Source organism: Nelusetta ayraudi, unplaced genomic scaffold, assembly GCF_046127955.1.
Source record: "Nelusetta ayraudi isolate G7.1 ecotype Tasmania unplaced genomic scaffold, CSIRO-AGI_Nayr_v1 ptg000011l, whole genome shotgun sequence".
Taxonomy (NCBI): Eukaryota; Metazoa; Chordata; class Actinopteri; order Tetraodontiformes; family Monacanthidae; genus Nelusetta; species Nelusetta ayraudi.
In genome coordinates, this window is record NW_027466061.1 from 20,839,136 (window position 1) to 20,855,998 (window position 16,863).

Genomic DNA, 16,863 nt, shown 5'->3' on the forward strand with positions numbered 1-16,863 from the left:
TGATGAAAAATACATTTAAGAGGGAAAAACTATATAAGAAAAAATTAGTACAGAAAAAACTCAAATATTTTTCCTTAATTTGCTTTTGAGGTATAATATGGGTGTTAGCATGAATAATGTCAAGAAAAACAATCAAGAGGTTTAAATGCTAAATAATTAATCTCTTGAAATAAAATCCATTCAGTTAAACTCTACTGAGTAGTAGCACTGTGTAGATTTGGTATTTGAATATGCACAATAAGCTGAAGGTAAATGTTTGCTCAGGATGATATGGAATGTGGTTGTATTTCAACAAAGATGCTAACACAGATAAGTGTTGCCTCATGTGAACGGTCCTTCATGGTCAAACACGCGTGGGAATGTGTCACGGCGGAGGGTCCAAGCTGAGGTCATTTCAACATCCATTCTGTCAAAACAGAAGGTAGAAAAAACCACGAACCACAGAGGATCAATGCAACAGTCTCTGACTGACCTTCCTGAAACCTTTTTCAACAATTTGAGTCTGTTGTTTGAAGGGCCAATCTATAATCTGTCAAGGGAATCGACTGGCATGAAATAGAGCAAACAGACTTACATTTTGAAAAAATAAAATAAAATAACTTTAAAAAGGCAACTGCTTTTGGTCGTTAATAATAAGCATGTATGTAAAAAGTGTGTCTACCTGCATTGTACCAGCATTGTGTATTTCATTATTTTACCCTGACACCAGAGCTGGTGTAAGAAAGATCCAGTGGGACATCAAAAAAACAAGGATTACTGGAACATCAACATTATTTATAAAAATGCTTTCTTACTATTAGAGTCTGCTGAATCCAACAATACCATTTTTAAAAACTTATTTGGCTTTGCTTACCTGTGTTTAATCAACCTGTCAAATGGTAGCAGGCCTAATTATTCTGTTCATTGACAATTTTACATTCACATTTTGATAAACATTCATCCACTTTTTTTGTTTAAATAAATGGTAGAAAAAAACATTTTCTGCCACTAAAACATTTATGTGTGTGTACACACACACACACACACACACACACACACACACACACACACACACACACACACACGATGACACAACGTTCAGAGAGAGAGCAGCACATCAACGAAACAGTCTGACACCAGCACCCTGATTTCACTTGGTCACTTGTAACTGTTTTGGGGGATTGGATCACGAGAACGGATCTCGCAGCATGTGTTCGCACGTAGCATTAACATGCGTCTCGAGCGTGCCATTTGTGATCGCATTACGCCCCCCCAGCCTATGCAAATGCAAACATGCGTCATTTCCGGTTTTAACGACTGGGGGCAGTAAAGCGCAAAACTACGGCGAGTTTTACATGACAGCGAATAAGAATCAACTTCCTGTTTGCGGACTATATCCAGTCACTGGTTTTAATTCTACTGCAGTTCGTATGGATCCCAACGAGGAGTAACGACTGGTGGGACAGAGTGGTGACGACTTTATTTTCGAATCAACAGTGGCTGGCAAATTTTCGGATGCAACGTCGCACATTTAATCACATATGTGGGGAAACTGCGACCGCTGCTCCACTGACAAAATACGCTAATGCGGAATGAAATTTATTAGCATCCTAATAAACGAGTCTAACAAAAATGATTTGTGTTTGCTTCTTGTTTGTAACTTTATAATGACGACGCAGGGAGGTGGGGCGCCGACCAAGTACGTACACGGGAGAGGTGAGTGGAGTAGGCGGTCCTTAATGTGGACTGAGATCGCATTCTGTTCGCACGTCCGTGACGAATGCGTTTTTATGCGATGCGAATGACAAAACGGATTTGGACTGTTTGCACTTGGTTATTTCGTGTGTTTTTTGCCGATCGGAATACGAAAAACGCATGAAATGACCAAGTGCAAACAGGGCCCAGTCAGCAAGTCACATGTGTCACCAGGTGTCTGTAATCAAGACTGATCATCTGTCCTTCAGCATTCATGATTGACAATTTTGTTTATTCATGCAAACATCCTTCGTGGTAATAATAATAAGAAGAAAAAGAAGATATTTAGCTCTATATATACACTATAATTAAGAGTCATGTGTGAAAGAAAACAAATATATCAACATTTACTAATTATTAAAATATTAAATTTGTCTGTGCAATTTTTTCTTAGTCCACGAACACATGCTTGCTTGCTTTGAAAGGCAAAAATGACCAACGTGATCAATGTGGCTGGACTGAGGTGTGAGTGGCTCAGAGAAGTGCAGGACTTGTTTGAACAGCGCCACACTGTTTGAACAGGTGCCAACTCTCGCACCTGTCCCATATCGTTATCACCTTCTTCACATGTAAACACCGGAGCAGGCGGCTGAAGAATGCCATCAATAGAGAAGGAGCCTACTGGTTGATCTATAAAAGGCCGTCAAGCGCATGTGAGCAGCACTCATACAGGTGAGCACACAGCCGCGACAGGTTTCTCTCTCTCGACGCACCTGCACATCTCATTTGTCACTGAGCCAAGTGCTGTCTGCTTCGTTCCCTGCAGGTCGTGAAGATGAAGACCATGCAGGTGATCTCCTTGACTATGCTGTTTGTTCTCACAGCCAGCGCTCAGGTTTTGAAATTCGGCAGATGCCCCAAACCTGCAGTTCAGGCGAACTTTGACGCCACAAGGGTAAATTAACATTTTCTCTCTATCGCTTCAACTAAAACTAGTGTAGACTCTTACAGGAGTGCGTGAAATCTTGTGCTTTTGCAGTATATTGGCAAGTGGTATGAGATCATGAAGCTGCCCACAGCCTTCCAGAAAGGTCAGTGCGGTACTGCCACCTACAGTCAGAAGGGCCCTGGTGTCATCGGAGTCCTCAACAGTGAGCTGCTGTGAGTAAATGTCGGCGAAAAGAAAAGGAATAAAATAAAAGGTTGATTTCAGTGGAAAATCAGTAACTTTCAATTTTTCATCCCTTTGTAGAAAGAGAAGATAAACTTTACAACGTCATACCTGTTCAGTAAAAAAGGAAAATCATGCTTTTAATGAACAACATTTCTTTTTCTCTGCTTGCAGTGATGATGGAAGCACTAACTCCATCGTTGGCGCCGCTAAAGTCAAGAACCCTGCTGAGCCTGCCAAGCTCGAGGTTTCCTTCTCTGGAAGTAAATAAGTGTCTTCATTAACTGCAAGTTGATTCAATATTAGCAGGTCCTTGTGCGCTAAATACCCCTGACTCTCACTCCTCTCACTCCAGCTCCCCCCGGCCCCTACTGGGTGCTCTCTTCCGACTATGAGGGTCACTCTCTGGTCTACGGCTGCACCGACTTCGGCCTGTTCCGCATGGAGCTGAGCTGGATCCTGAGCAGAGAGCCCACCATCCCCGAGGAGACCCTGGAGAATCTGCACAGCATCCTTACCTCCATCAACGTCGATGTGAGCAAGATGGTCCCCACCAACCAGGATGAAGCTTACTGCAGTGCCATGAGCCCTTGAGCAGCAGCTGCCGCCAGTTCCAGTGGTGTTACGGCAAAAAAAAAATGTGTGGTGTCATGACATGTGAAAACAGTCGGTATTAAACCTGTACAAAACAAATGCACGTTGAGTATCTTTTTCCCTTTGGTAGAACTATTGTTAAAATCAAGTCTTACCAGAGCTCAAAATTCAGAAAAAGTCAAAAGAAAAATCTGAATATTTTACTGGTACAGATTTTCCAATAAAGTCCAGATACAATTTACTTTTTATCTCATGAAGTGTTGACTGTTTTTCATGAACCTAGTTAGGATGCTGAATATAACCAAAGAACAAGGTTTACGTGTTCCTAAATTATCCTAATCATTCACATGTCATGGAAAAATGCTGTTCACTCCATTTGATGAAGTAGTAAAAATTATTTCTATTCAAAACAAAATATTTATTCACAAATTAAACCTCCATTCAGTAACAAAATAAATTCAGTGGATTTTCAATTACATGAGCTACAACTAAGTCCTGGGCTAATTGCTCTGACAGTTTTTTACCACTGACACCTTATGAAATCATTCATTCAAAGGAGATCTTTGTAAAAGAGTGAAGTAGAGCTCAATATAAAGGTAATCTTCAGTCTCTGCTCTGAATCCAGACACTCCTCCACAGTGAAGTTTCAGCTGCTGTTCCACAAAGAGCCATAACTTTCTCTCTTCATTCTTCTTCTACCTCTCATTTCCTTCCACGCTCCACACCACATGCTAAGAGGTGGTTTGGTGTGATTTGCATGTAGTACCAAACAAAATCATGCAGCAATGAAATTTTAGATAAAAATCCTGTTTAAAAAACAAATAAATAAATATAAAAGACAGAAATATTTAGAAGGAAATCTGAATTATTGGTGTATTGATAGATGGGTTGGATTATTGTAACATATCCTTTTTTAACCTTGCACAGCATAAAAAAAATGTAGTGAAGAGACATGTTTTTGAAGTCTTAAGTAATTATCTATTACGTTCCCATTTTCTTACAGTATATTGAGGTATTTCTTATTATACAAACACAAAAGAAAGAAAAGAAAGAGCATTTTCCACAAGGCTTTGGTCATAAATAGCCAACACAGATGTCCCCAGTGAGGAACAATTCAATGTGAGCCAGTGATTATTGGAAAAAAAATAACTCTGTGTCAGTGTGTTGTTTCGTGTTCGTGCCTGTCTGGTCAATTTCTTATATTTCCCATGTTGTTCTGTTTGACGTGTCCTTTCTGAGCCATGAATCCAGTGTCTTGTCTTCTCCAAATATGTTACATTAGTCCATCGAGAAAGAAACACCGCCGAATATTTGACCAATAAGAATCCAGTATTCAAGAGAGCCATATTCCAGGTGATATTAATGAAGGCTTAGTCACACTATTTGAATCTAAGGGCATTTACCCACTAGCCCTGTGCGGCTTCTTTTTTTTTTTTTTCAATAGCTAGTTGTGTATTTAGAGGTATTTCTAGTTACTAAGGTAACCATGAGCTGAAGGTCTGTACTCTCATTACTAGAAACAGAACAATACAGGGTAAAAAAAAAAAAAAAAAAAACAGCAAATGAGGCCTTTTTCAACATGTTTATTGCATTGTCGTGCACTGAGGGATTGACCTCCGGTCTGTTTAGTGGCCCATGGCCCTGCAGTAAACTGGATCCTGGTTGGTGGCGATCAGCTTGTCCACATTGACTCCGATGGAGGCCAGCGTGCTGTGCAGATCCTCCAGGGTCTCCTCAGACATGGTGGGCTCTCTGCTCATGATCCAGGCGAACTCCACGTGCAGCACACCAAGGTCGGTGCAGCTGTAGACCAGAGAGTAGTTGTCGTAGTCGGTGGACAGCACCCAGTAAGGAGCAGGGGGGGAGTCTGGAGGTTTGAAGGAACAGGACACTCAGCAAACCTGTTGATTTGAAGATGCGTTCACCTACAATAAGATATCACATGACTAAATCTTACTCTCAAAGAAGGTGACCAGCAGCTTGGCAGGCTCAAAGGGGTCCTTGGACATGGCAGAGCCACTGATGGAGTTAATGGTGCCATCGGCACTGCGCAAACAGACATTAAACACACACACATTAGAAAAGAAGCAGAGACGACGTGAGATTGCCCTCGACACAGTCGAGAACTTGAACAAAATCCAGCGTTTCACAAAAATCACTCTGTGTATTAACAAATAGGAAATGCACAAAAATCATGATGGAAATCCTCACAGCAGCTCCCTGTTGAGAACACCGACGACTCCGGGGCTCTTCAGGCTGTAGGTGGCAGTGCTGCACTCGCCCTTTTGGAAGGTGTGTGGCAGTTTCTCAATGTCATACCAGGTACCGAGATACTGCACGGGGAGATAGAATGCTTAATGCACCCACAGCCAAAATCCATGTAGTTGGACAACGCTCATGTAACTTTAATATTAAGACTTGTGCGAAGATATTTTATGTCGCAGTGAGAAGGAAGAACATTTTTGTTTGTTTCGTTGTTGTTGTTGTTTTACCCTGGCAGCATCGAAGTTCATCTGGACAGCTGGCTTGGGGCATCTTCCTGGCTTGATGACCTGAGCATTGGCTGCCAGGACGGACAGCAGAGTGAGGGAAAGCACCTGGAAGGCGTTCATCTTTTTCTCCACAACCTGCAGGTCACACAAATATTCACAGAGTTGAGAAAATGAAAGCAGCGAGAGCAGAACGTCAGTGAGAAATGCGCAGAATGAGACACATGAGAAGGTCGAGGTGAGGAGACCCTCTCGCCAGCTCGGCTTACCTGTGTTACTGGGTAGCAGTGGACCTCCGAGCGCTGGTGTAGTTTTTATAGAACCGTTCTGTCTCCCCCTCGCCTTTTGGAGGCTATTTTGAGAAAATCAGGGGAGAGCAACACCTGTCCTTTAAGATAATTTGTATTTGAAGAGGCCTCTGACTTGCTGAGAGAAAAAGATGATTGACAGGTCGGTGTAAAGGTCAGATTACAAAGACCTTGGAGAAGGCCTTGGCCTGAGAGTCGCCCATGTAGTCATGTGACTATGAATTGGCTTTAACTTTAAAGGACATGGAAGAGGTTCCAGTTACACAATTTGAGTTTACCACTCTGTATGTAAACTTTGATTGAAAATTAAAAATGCTTTTGAGCACATTTCATATTTCCATTAGATTTTCTGTACTATACCAGATTCTCGTTGCGGTTGTATGTGCATTTAAAGAATGTTTCCAGAGCCACTTAAAGCACCAAATACACTATTTTTTTTTTCTGCATAAAAATAGAAATAGCCCATGCTGCTAAAAATGAAATGACCATCTCGCTGTTAATCTCTGAGCCACTTGTCTGTCTCTTTGGACAGGAATTGCTAAAATGTGCAAATGACTTGAGACGTTCAAAGAACGGACTTCCTTTCTTCCATATCTGCATTTGATGAACGGTAGGCAGCATCTTTTCTAGCCTTCCCTCGGATCAATCCAGTCTAAACTAGCTCTTCTGATTTTTGCTAAAACATGTCAACAATGCAACATCCAGGGATAATCTGAACAACCCTAAACCACAGAAGATGAGTTTTTCACCCCCTTTTACCCAGAAACCCACTTATTTCACATATGGGGTTTAGGAAATAAAGCGTATATGTATACATTTTTATTGTTGTACATTAAGATTTTTGTTCACTCTTTTGTCTGTGGGTTGTTTTTTTTTTATAATGGAGGCAACTGGAATCTGCTGCTTTACCAGTTATTTCTGAGATTCCTGATCCTGAGCAATCCTCCGGCCTGAGAACTTACCGTAATTGACACCTAAACAAGATTTTCAAACGTAAGAGACGTAATGCCTCCACCTTTAAGGGATTATAGCGTTGATGCGTTTGTCATTCAGAGAAGTTGAGATGAGCAGACAACAGCAGGGATCCGGACAACAGATTGTTAGTGTAATTAGGAGATGGGTGGTGTCCAACGTTTATACTGAAGCTGTGAATTTATAGCTGTGTCTGTTTCCCTGAGGTTTAATCTGCTCTGATCCTTTCGCCTCACTGTGACTCTATAATGCTGAGTACGAACAAGAAGGACAGAAATCCCTCATAAACCCAGGAGACTCTTAAATTAGCGGTTTACGTGTCTTAATGCTCTGCTCCCTTAGCACTAAATCCTTTATTAGTCTTTTGTAGGTAAAAATGACCAACCCGCTTGTCTCCCTACATGCTGCGCAGTAGTGTCCTCTAACAATATTTGCTCCGGTATCCTCTGATCAAATAAACAGAACGTATCAATGAGCCGAGAAGCTCAGTGTGGTTGTAGAGTCAGTGATGACGCAGGTAGATGCATAACATAACAGTCACTTTATTCACCAGCAGGAACAAATGTGGTAAATGTATAGCACTTTTCCAGCACCTTCATGGTTCCCCAAAGCACTTTACAATGGCCTCTCTTTCACCTATTCACACACACACATTCACTCACCAATGGGTGGCTGCTGCCATTTAGGGTTAAGTGTCTTGCCCAAGGACACAACAATAGACTAGGGTGGAGCTGGATTTGAACTGCCAACCTTTCGGTCATTGGCCAACCTGGCCAACCTGCTCTACCTCCTGAGCCACAGTCGCCCCAAAATATGACTGTTTAAGTCTGCAAACTCATTGATAATCCGACAGTGTCCCTGTCGTGTCCCCTTGAGTCACCTCATCCCTGATCTGCACACTCACACACTATCCCTCTCTCTCACACACACACACACGCGACGCCTTTGTCATACAGGCACGCCTCCAGTTACACAAGTTTAAATACATATTCTTTGCTTAACAAGCTCTTCCTTTACACAAAAATCTTTACCATTACACTTTAATTGAACCCATTGTCCTGATGGATCCGCCCCCCTTCCATCTAACTGTGCCCAGATACTGACTCAGGCTCAGAAGGTCTTCTTGGCACCAAAAGCTTGAGTGTGGTGCACCCTGTCCGTCTCGGACCACTTAATTGAATGTACTCCAATGGTGCACTGAGTGATTTTCGGACACACATCCGACCCCTCACACTGCACCAAATCATCGCTGATGGCAAGGAGCATCTTTTCCTGGCTACAATTTCATCAGAAGGATGGCTGCAGAATAACAAGGTGTATTTTGGTAGGATGGGATCATTTGTGGAGGAAAGTAAAGCAGGTTTTGATTTCTCCAGAGGCCTGAACAGCCTCCTCATCTTAATGTCGTGCACCTCATTTAAAAGAAAAAAATTGGCATGAGGCAGGTTAAATAAAAATGCGTTCCGCCAAAATGAATGTGGTAAAATGCAACTCTCCTTGCAAGCAGCGAGTGTAAAACCAACAAAACCGTGCTATCTCACAGCTAGTAGACTTTACTTTGTGAAAATACTATGGACAATATTGATATATATATTTATGAAAAGCAAGCTAAACTAACCAATCTTTTGCACTAATACAGAAACAAATCATATATAAAGCATCACATTAATAAATACATACAAAATAAAAGAATACAGGGCAAATACATTCAATAATAATAAGTACAGAAGCACACACACAAGTGCACACCAATATATCTGTTGTCTTTCATTGGGTGTATTGGTTTTTTTGTCTCTTTTCGACTGGCTAAGGGATGACAGAAAGAGCAGAACACAGCGTTTTTTTTTCCCAGAAATAAAATCAAGCACAATACCCATCATGATTTATGATGAAAAAGATATTATAGGTAACCAACCCACTGGATTGTGTCAAATTAAATTGCTCAGCAGGCATTAAACAATATATCACTCAAAAACATGCAGGTCCACACTGAACGCAGTAGGTGAGCACAAACCGTCAGATTAAGAGGTCTGAGAGGATGATCCAGCCAACATTTAGTCGGATTTTGAGGAAATTACTACAAAGTATGTTTGGGTCAACCCTTTGGCACCCTGGGGTGAGTATTGCTTCTGACACCCGGGCTGGACATGTTAGGGAAAAAAACAAAAACAAGTAGTGATTTGTTGTATTTTTCACAGTCTGCAGAGCAGCATGGTGCCACTTCCCTGCATGTGGCCACCAGGCAGTCAAGGATAGAGGTGGCCCTTTGGCCACTGGAAAAGGAAGCTAAGCATTTAGGTGTCTTAACCATGGTCTAAAGTGCTAACAAGGGATTAGTGAGGTAAACGTTGAAAGAGGTTTAACACTCCATCCTCAGGACCAGTGCTGCTCCAGTAATTACACATCAGTTGCAAGGTGCTGCGGGCAGTTGGATGGGAGATCATGGTGATGTCAGGACAGGGAGGATTAACCACAGGAGATAAGGCCATCTAATGGCGATGAAATGAATCGGTATTTAAAAGGTCTTTTTTAGTTAAGGCAGTAAGCTGGCAGCAGACCAGTTGGCTGGTTAGCAGCAGGCCATTCAGTTGCAAGTGAAAGAGGCACAGAGGCAGCTTCTGTAAGGCTCTGCAGAGGCTTCTTCTTCTTCTTCTTCTTCTTCTATCTCACTTGATTTGAACCTATTTGGAACAAACAATTGCTTCAAGCTCTATCTGGCTGGATTGAATTTGAAGGTAAGTTGAAAAATGTTCCTATTTTCCATCTCTTCTTTTGACGTCTCCTTCTTTCCATGTTTTGAATTTGTTTTAAATTGTATTTCAAATGGTCAGTATTGCATTTTATACTGAAGTTTTTATTCAAATATTTTTTTGAAATACACTTTTTCAAGGGTGTTATGTCTAACAAGTTAAACTGTTTGCATCAAGATACATTTCAATAAATGTACTTCTTGAAATTTAAGATTTCAATAAATTTCAACAAATAAATTGACATTGACATTATGTGATGCATCTTTGAGGCAGTGAGGTATTCTAGCCTTCTTCTGAGTGAATAATCTAAAGAGATTAAAGAAGCAACACAAAAATCTATTATTACCCAAATAATGAATCCAGATTCTTTGAAAATGAAAAAAAAAAAAATATCACATTGCACATCGGCTTCACCTTTTGTTTCCGTGGAGGATTTTTGTCTAAAGTAATGGATTTGTTCTATACTCGTACCACAAGAAGTTTTAAACGAGATTTACCTAAAACTTTCAGTTTGTCCTCTCGCATCATGTCTCGTCTCAGTTGCTGACAGAATATTCATGATGGCTTCAGCAAACTTTGTTGCGTGAAGGAGGATTAGCTGAGACTAGACATACTTCTGTCTCGTCTGATATGACCTCCTCAGGGCTCCGTTTAAGTCGTCAGCAATTTTTCCATTTAATTCATTCTTGTAATGAGATTAACCAGGCCAACAGCAAATCCAGGGAGTTCAATCCGTGGATTTGGCAGCTGTGGTGTGGGCCCCTACTCGTGCGGGAAATGTGACAAGACGTTGTTTGGACTTGTTTTATTTGTGGATCTCACCTGCTAGGACAGTTTTCACTGAGAAAATTGAGAAGCTGCTTGAAATTGCCCGTGCAAAGATCCTGTGGCTGGCAGAAATCTGCACACGCTCATGGTGAAGCATGTGCCACGTCACATACTATGTCACCACTTAAGGGACTTAAGCCAACTAATCGAAGTGTTAGCTGTGATTGAACGGGCCTTAAAAAGGATCTCTTTGAATGGCTCAAGTTCCCACAGGCCCAGTCTCACCCTGTGCCGTCACACACATACCCAGTGGTCACACAACAAATATGTTTGTATGCCCGAGGAGGTTTTTCACTGATCCTGATTTTTCACTGTTGCAAGAGAAGGGTTAGCCTCCAGCGTTGAGCACGCCTGTGCCACTGTTCCCATTTGCTTGTGTTTAGCAATGTTTTCATTGTCATTTTTTTGTTTGTTTGTTTTTTGTATATGGTAATCTCAGGGAATTGTGGATGTCGCTTCATATGGCTTCTTGCTTTGAAAATACATCCGATAGCTACAGAATTATTTTAAATTTGTTTAAACATAGTTTATTACACTTTTCTGCAGGGGATCTAGGGCCTTCCTGTTGACATTGTGACAAATCAAATTCTGTTTGCTAGTTTCAAATTTTCATGATTAAGTACTTTTCACCTTCATGCTCATAGCTTCCAAGCCAGTATTTACAGGGACAGTAACACTGAAATATACGTCTCGCTGTTACACAGTAGATGGTGTGACATTGCATGTACAGTGCATGTTTTTGCACCTCATAGCACCACATAAACCGATTGCGTCCCCAGATTTATCGCCAAGGTGTTTTTAGGACATCCTGGGAGTTAATGGAGGCTAATAGGATTATCACTTAGGGTGTATTGTCCAGGATGCTTACAGGCAAGGTTTGCTGAGGGTAAAACTCTAAACGTGCGGATTACCTCCAACACATCCCTTTAAAGTGCTGTATAGCCAGGACTTAGCTAATAGGATCCTGTGGGAAGCAGGGGCTGGCCTGGACATGTGGTGATTGTGTGTCGGATGGGGCAGCAGGACGGTCCACGGGCAGGTCAGCAGATGTAGCTAGCAGACTGTTGCAGGGCTAAGAGGTGGATTACAGCCCTCAGATTAGATGTGCTTCAGAGGGAACTTGAGTGACTGTAGTTAATGCACAAGACCCCAGGGCAAATCTTCAATAATCAAGTGTGTATAATCTAGGGGAAGGGGCAACACAAGAAAAAAAAACTGCGCATGTTGTGTTGAGCCCATTTACTTTGAAAATATCTGAAATCAATACATTTGTGTAGCAATATAAATATTGTTTCACACTATTATTAAGATCTGGTTTAGACTCAAATCTACTTAGATGCGTACTTAACCAAGGGCACTATGGTGTCGTGTGTGTGTGTGTGTGTGTGTGTGTGTGTGTGTGTGTGTGTGTGTGTGTGTGTCATTTTTTCCACATTTGTAAACAAAATGTTCTTACTTGGACAGGCAGATGATACCAAAATGTTATTTTTTCTCAACTAGCTAAATATACTCTAAGGGATGTGATAAGGTTAGGATTTGGATTTAAGAGGAGGATTAGGTTTATGTTACGGTGATGTTAGGGTCAGAGTTGGTTTAAGACTTAATACATGGGAAGAGGCTAGGGTGAGAGTAAGGGTTAAAGGTCACAGAATTACTCTGATCAGTTTTGTGTGTCTTGGTGCAGGTATTTTTGTTATTATTACTGTTTTTATTATTATGGGTTTGTTTGTTTTTACTTTCAGAAACCAGGGAGACACAGTGTTTATGAAAATATACATACACTCACCACGAGTCAAAAGAAAAACCTTGATTTGGTTCCATGACATTCAACAATAATAATTACTAAAGTTTTAAGAAATTACTAATAAATGATTGTATTTATTACTCTTTGACAATATCAACCATCAAAAATGTGTTTTCACACTTGTTGGCCAGTCCTATCTTTAGGTTTAGGTTTTCTTTACAGCAAGCAAAAGAGATTAGCCAAGGCGGTGACCTTGTAAAGAGTTTGACTGCCCCCTTGTGGCAAATTTTTCAAATTACCAATTGTGTCCAAGTTTTGGTATCAAGACTTCAAAGAAGAAAAATGAATAATAATAATAATAATAATAATAATAATAATAATAATAATAATAATAATAATAATAGATATACACACATACATACATAATAAAATCTAATAATCATTTGCTTTTGAAATCTGATTTTTAACCAAGTTGCATCCTTTAACTTGCACAGTATTCAGGTGGAGGTTAAAGGTTGCATGTGTCATGACCCCAAGGGAGCAGCTGAGGAAGATGACAACACTGGGGGAGCAGGGGGCTTTGGATGAGAAACATTGGTACCGCCTGGTCAACGGAATATCAGCTGGAGGTGAGACACAACTGCCCACCGAGTTCAACTGACAGCATTAGCTACCAAATAAATAAAGAGGAACTCTAGTAGCCAAGCCCTCTCCCTGACCTGCAATGTTTTACTGCTTTCTTGCAGAGCTTAGGCAGAGGCAAGAGCTAATAATGAGGAACCAGATGGCCATGGCTCCGCATATCCTCTCCCAGGGTCAGCAGAGGTTACAAGGGGTCCCAACTCAATTCGAGCCTCGCTTCATGGAGAGGTTTGTACCTGAATTCATTCAGAGAGATTAACAAATAAACCAAAAATCCAGCCTTCATCTTCTTTAAATCATGTCTATAGATGAACTTATTTCTAAAACCGTTCTCTTCCATTAGGGAACTTGTTCCCCCTTCTGAGATGGTACCGTCTGATGCCAGGCAGGTGCACATGGGGACTCACCTCGGTCCACCTTTGCCTCCTCACGCTAATGTCCTCCCTGGAAGAGCCTTCCCTGGAGCAGGTGAGCGTGGCTGGAGTGGCCCAGCAGACTCGCCATCCGACCACATTTTCTACCTATTTTCTATTTCACAGTGCCGTCATTGATCATTAACAGTCTCTCTGTGCTGTCTGCCTCTCAGCTGGCTACGGCTTCCTTCCCTCTGAACCCATGGAAACGGTTGCTCGGCGGCAGGAACTGATTCACAAGCAAAACATTGCCAGGTAGAGTGTGCAGGTGTTTCACCTATATTTGGGAGACATAAGCTGCTCAGTGAGCAGGACAAGTCTCCTGCCCTCAAAACTCAGCAAATACACAATCCAACAACTCCAAAACACTCTCATGGACAAGCTATGATGTGCACATTCGACACACTATGACATAACATTGAACATAACGAGGAGAGCTGTTTGGAAGGAAAATAAATACATTCAAAATATACCTGCTGGGCGCAGTGATTTAAAAAGTGCAAGTGTAATGCAGCCACTATTATTTATATATGAAATATTGTTGACAAAGCTGTGTTGGTTGAGGAGGAGCCGACGCCTGATCATGGTGAACTTTGTGATGGGTAGTGAAGATTTCTTCACTACCCACAAAGGCCCAGGACCTTATGTATATGCGTTAATAACTGTAGCACTGTCTGAGCTGGCACCGTGTCACTCCTGCCAGTGGTTTACTCAAGATGAATATTGGTGTGACATGGTGTTACGTATCATACATACATCATAGCTTGTTGTATTGTTGATTTGATCCATTCTCTCTGAGCAGCTTGTTTTGCTGCCTCATGGGTCTCAAAACAACAACCACTGATAATTACAGAGAATGCGCCTCATCATATGACTGCAGAGATAATGCCCATCGGTACATTTTCCAAGATGTTGAACTATAAAAGCATCACCATTATGCCATTTACACCTCATTTTGTTATTTCTGACCTGAAAGGAACATAATGACCGAAGCCATGTGTATACAGCGTGCGGTATGTCTAATAGCACTCTGCTTCTTCCCAGGATGGAGATGAACGCTATTCTGCATCAAAAGGAGTTGGAGAGCGCCCATCAAAAGGGGCTGATGGGAATTGAAAATCCCATGCAATACCCTCCCAACCCAATGGCATTCAGAGGTCGCCAGAGACTGGCCGACGGCCACGACGTCTTTGTGCACCGGCCCACCTTGGACGAGTTGCACTCCAACAGCATCCTGATGTCCGCTAGCCCCTACCCACCCATCAGCACGCTGCACAGAGAGCGGGGCCGGAGGGCCGGGAGGAGACCCGCCACTCACAAGAGTGCAGACAGCCACATTGCCAACCTGAAGGGCCAGACTGAGGACAAAAGTGTCGAAGAGAGTCCAGGAGCCGCCTCCGGGGAGGAGAAAGAGGTGGAGGCCAAGGACATGGGGGAAGAGTGTTCCAACAGCAAGACGCACCATCAAGTGAAAATAGACTCAGAGCTCACAGCAGGAAGCAGGAAGAACTACAAAGAGTCTGAGCCGTGCCTTCGTAAAGCCTGCGTGAGCAGTCAGGACGGGTGCGCAGACGTCGCCAACAGCGGCACCAACGACAAAGACATGTCAAGACAGTGTTCAGCTTTCCAGGAGAAGTTCATGTATCCCTCTGCCACTGGCATGCCTTACATGTTCCCAGTCCCTGGAAACGGCTTCCTTCCAACTGGTAGGTCAGAGAGACAATGTCCAAATACGTAGGAGTTCTCTCTCTCTCTCTCTCTCTCTCTCTCTCTCTCTCTCTCTCTCTCTCTCTCTCTCTCTCTCTCTCTCTCTCTCTCTCTCTCTCTCTCTCTCTCTCTCTCTCAGCCTTTTTTAAAAAAAAAAAAAAAAATCTTGCTGTTGTCCAAACAAATGATCCTTGTCATATCACACTCCAGGTCCACCTAATCTCTTCATGAATGGCGATGAAGTGTCTGAAGACATAAGGAAGTGGACAGTGACTGATGTTTACAACTTTATCAACAGCATACCCACATGTTCAGAGTATGCCCAGGTTGGTTACTCAGCTTTCATTTCCTTTTCTGTTTTCTAATTGACCCTCTGGTTTTGCCACATTCACATCACGCAACATCTCTTTGCAGACATTCAAGGACCACATGATCGATGGTGAGACCTTGCCCCTCCTGTCAGAGGAGCACCTTCTGGACACAATGGGTCTGAAGCTGGGACCGGCTCTCAAGATCCGCTCACAGGTGAGGAACACGGACCTTTTTTCATCATTGTTGTTGCTTTATTAGTGAACACTCCATGGGAAACGCATCAAAAGCTGTTTCCTTCCGCATGCAATTTCACAAAATGATCATTTATTCAAGACAATGTCGGTGTTTACACTGTGAAATTGCCTCCTTTACACAGTTGTCACATGCATGTGAAGAGCTATCAATGTTTTTTTATCCTTCACAGGTGTCCAGGCGCCTTGGCAGCATGTTTTACATGATGAACCTGCCGCTGTCTTCCTCCAGTCTGCAGGCCACCCCAGACAAAGCTGGAGACCGTTCCCCAGAGACTGGCTCCCCTGTTAACTGTAACAGTGAGGAAATGATCGCCAGTCCAAGAGAACCTGACGTCATTAAATCTGCAGATCACCTTCACGAAACAGAGAATAATTCCCCTCCTTCAGCCAGCAGCGAGACAGCCTGATCTGCATGGATAACGTGCGCACACACACACACACACATGCTAACCCACATGGAACAACCTGGGCTCTTTCTGCGACACTGATAAATTTGTTTGCACTGCAATTATCTGAAAATCTTTTCATCCCGTTGATCCTTTTATTGAGTCTTTTTATCTTTTTATCACCCTTTTCTGTTATGTCAACTGCCTTTGCATTTGATGATGAAGCACCATTTAGGTTCAGGTTTTGACAAACCCATAGTACAATAAAATTTAATTATTTTATTGTGACAGTGACAAGGAGTGAAACTAATGTAGATTTTTATAAAACAATACGATAAGATGGTTTATCTGTATCTTTCTTTCAGTGCAGGTTTCTAAACATAACTGTATCTTTAAAAGTTTATCTGGGTGTTAAACTGTAATTGTGATTTCTTGCACGGGTCAATTACCATGGGTATAAACACTTTTTTTTTCACACAATAATGAAATATATACTGTAAATATTTGGATTTTGATGTTTGATACATTTTTCCATTCACTTACTTATGAAATAAAGTGTTTTTCTACATAAAACTGTTGTTTATTGTTTTTTGAAGTTAGAGGTTATTCAATAAATGAC

General features: G+C 41.9%; 3 protein-coding genes across 3 annotated transcripts; 2 read left to right on the plus strand and 1 right to left on the minus strand.

Annotated features, from left to right (window-relative positions):
* The first annotated feature begins 2,500 nt into the window (after positions 1-2,500).
* Positions 2,501-3,680, plus strand: LOC142884235 (apolipoprotein D-like). The gene is made up of 4 exons (XM_076019749.1): positions 2,501-2,629; positions 2,714-2,835; positions 3,020-3,108; positions 3,201-3,680. Exons 1-4 carry the CDS (start codon positions 2,510-2,512, stop codon positions 3,437-3,439), a joined length of 570 nt encoding a protein of 189 aa, XP_075875864.1. The 5' UTR covers positions 2,501-2,509; the 3' UTR covers positions 3,440-3,680.
* A 1,327-nt stretch (positions 3,681-5,007) lies between these two features.
* LOC142884236 (apolipoprotein D-like) lies at positions 5,008-6,066 on the minus strand. Its single transcript, XM_076019750.1, has 4 exons — positions 5,932-6,066; positions 5,651-5,772; positions 5,397-5,485; positions 5,008-5,306 (listed from the first exon to the last, which is right to left on the minus strand). The coding sequence occupies exons 1-4, from the start codon at positions 6,049-6,051 to the stop codon at positions 5,065-5,067; spliced, it is 573 nt and encodes a 190-aa protein (XP_075875865.1). The 5' UTR covers positions 6,052-6,066; the 3' UTR covers positions 5,008-5,064.
* A 3,601-nt stretch (positions 6,067-9,667) lies between these two features.
* samd7 (sterile alpha motif domain containing 7) lies at positions 9,668-16,811 on the plus strand. Its single transcript, XM_076019751.1, has 9 exons — positions 9,668-9,943; positions 13,025-13,159; positions 13,277-13,400; positions 13,516-13,640; positions 13,759-13,840; positions 14,630-15,291; positions 15,503-15,618; positions 15,707-15,817; positions 16,029-16,811. The coding sequence occupies exons 2-9, from the start codon at positions 13,057-13,059 to the stop codon at positions 16,263-16,265; spliced, it is 1,560 nt and encodes a 519-aa protein (XP_075875866.1). The 5' UTR covers positions 9,668-9,943; positions 13,025-13,056; the 3' UTR covers positions 16,266-16,811.
* The last annotated feature ends 52 nt before the right edge of the window (positions 16,812-16,863 follow it).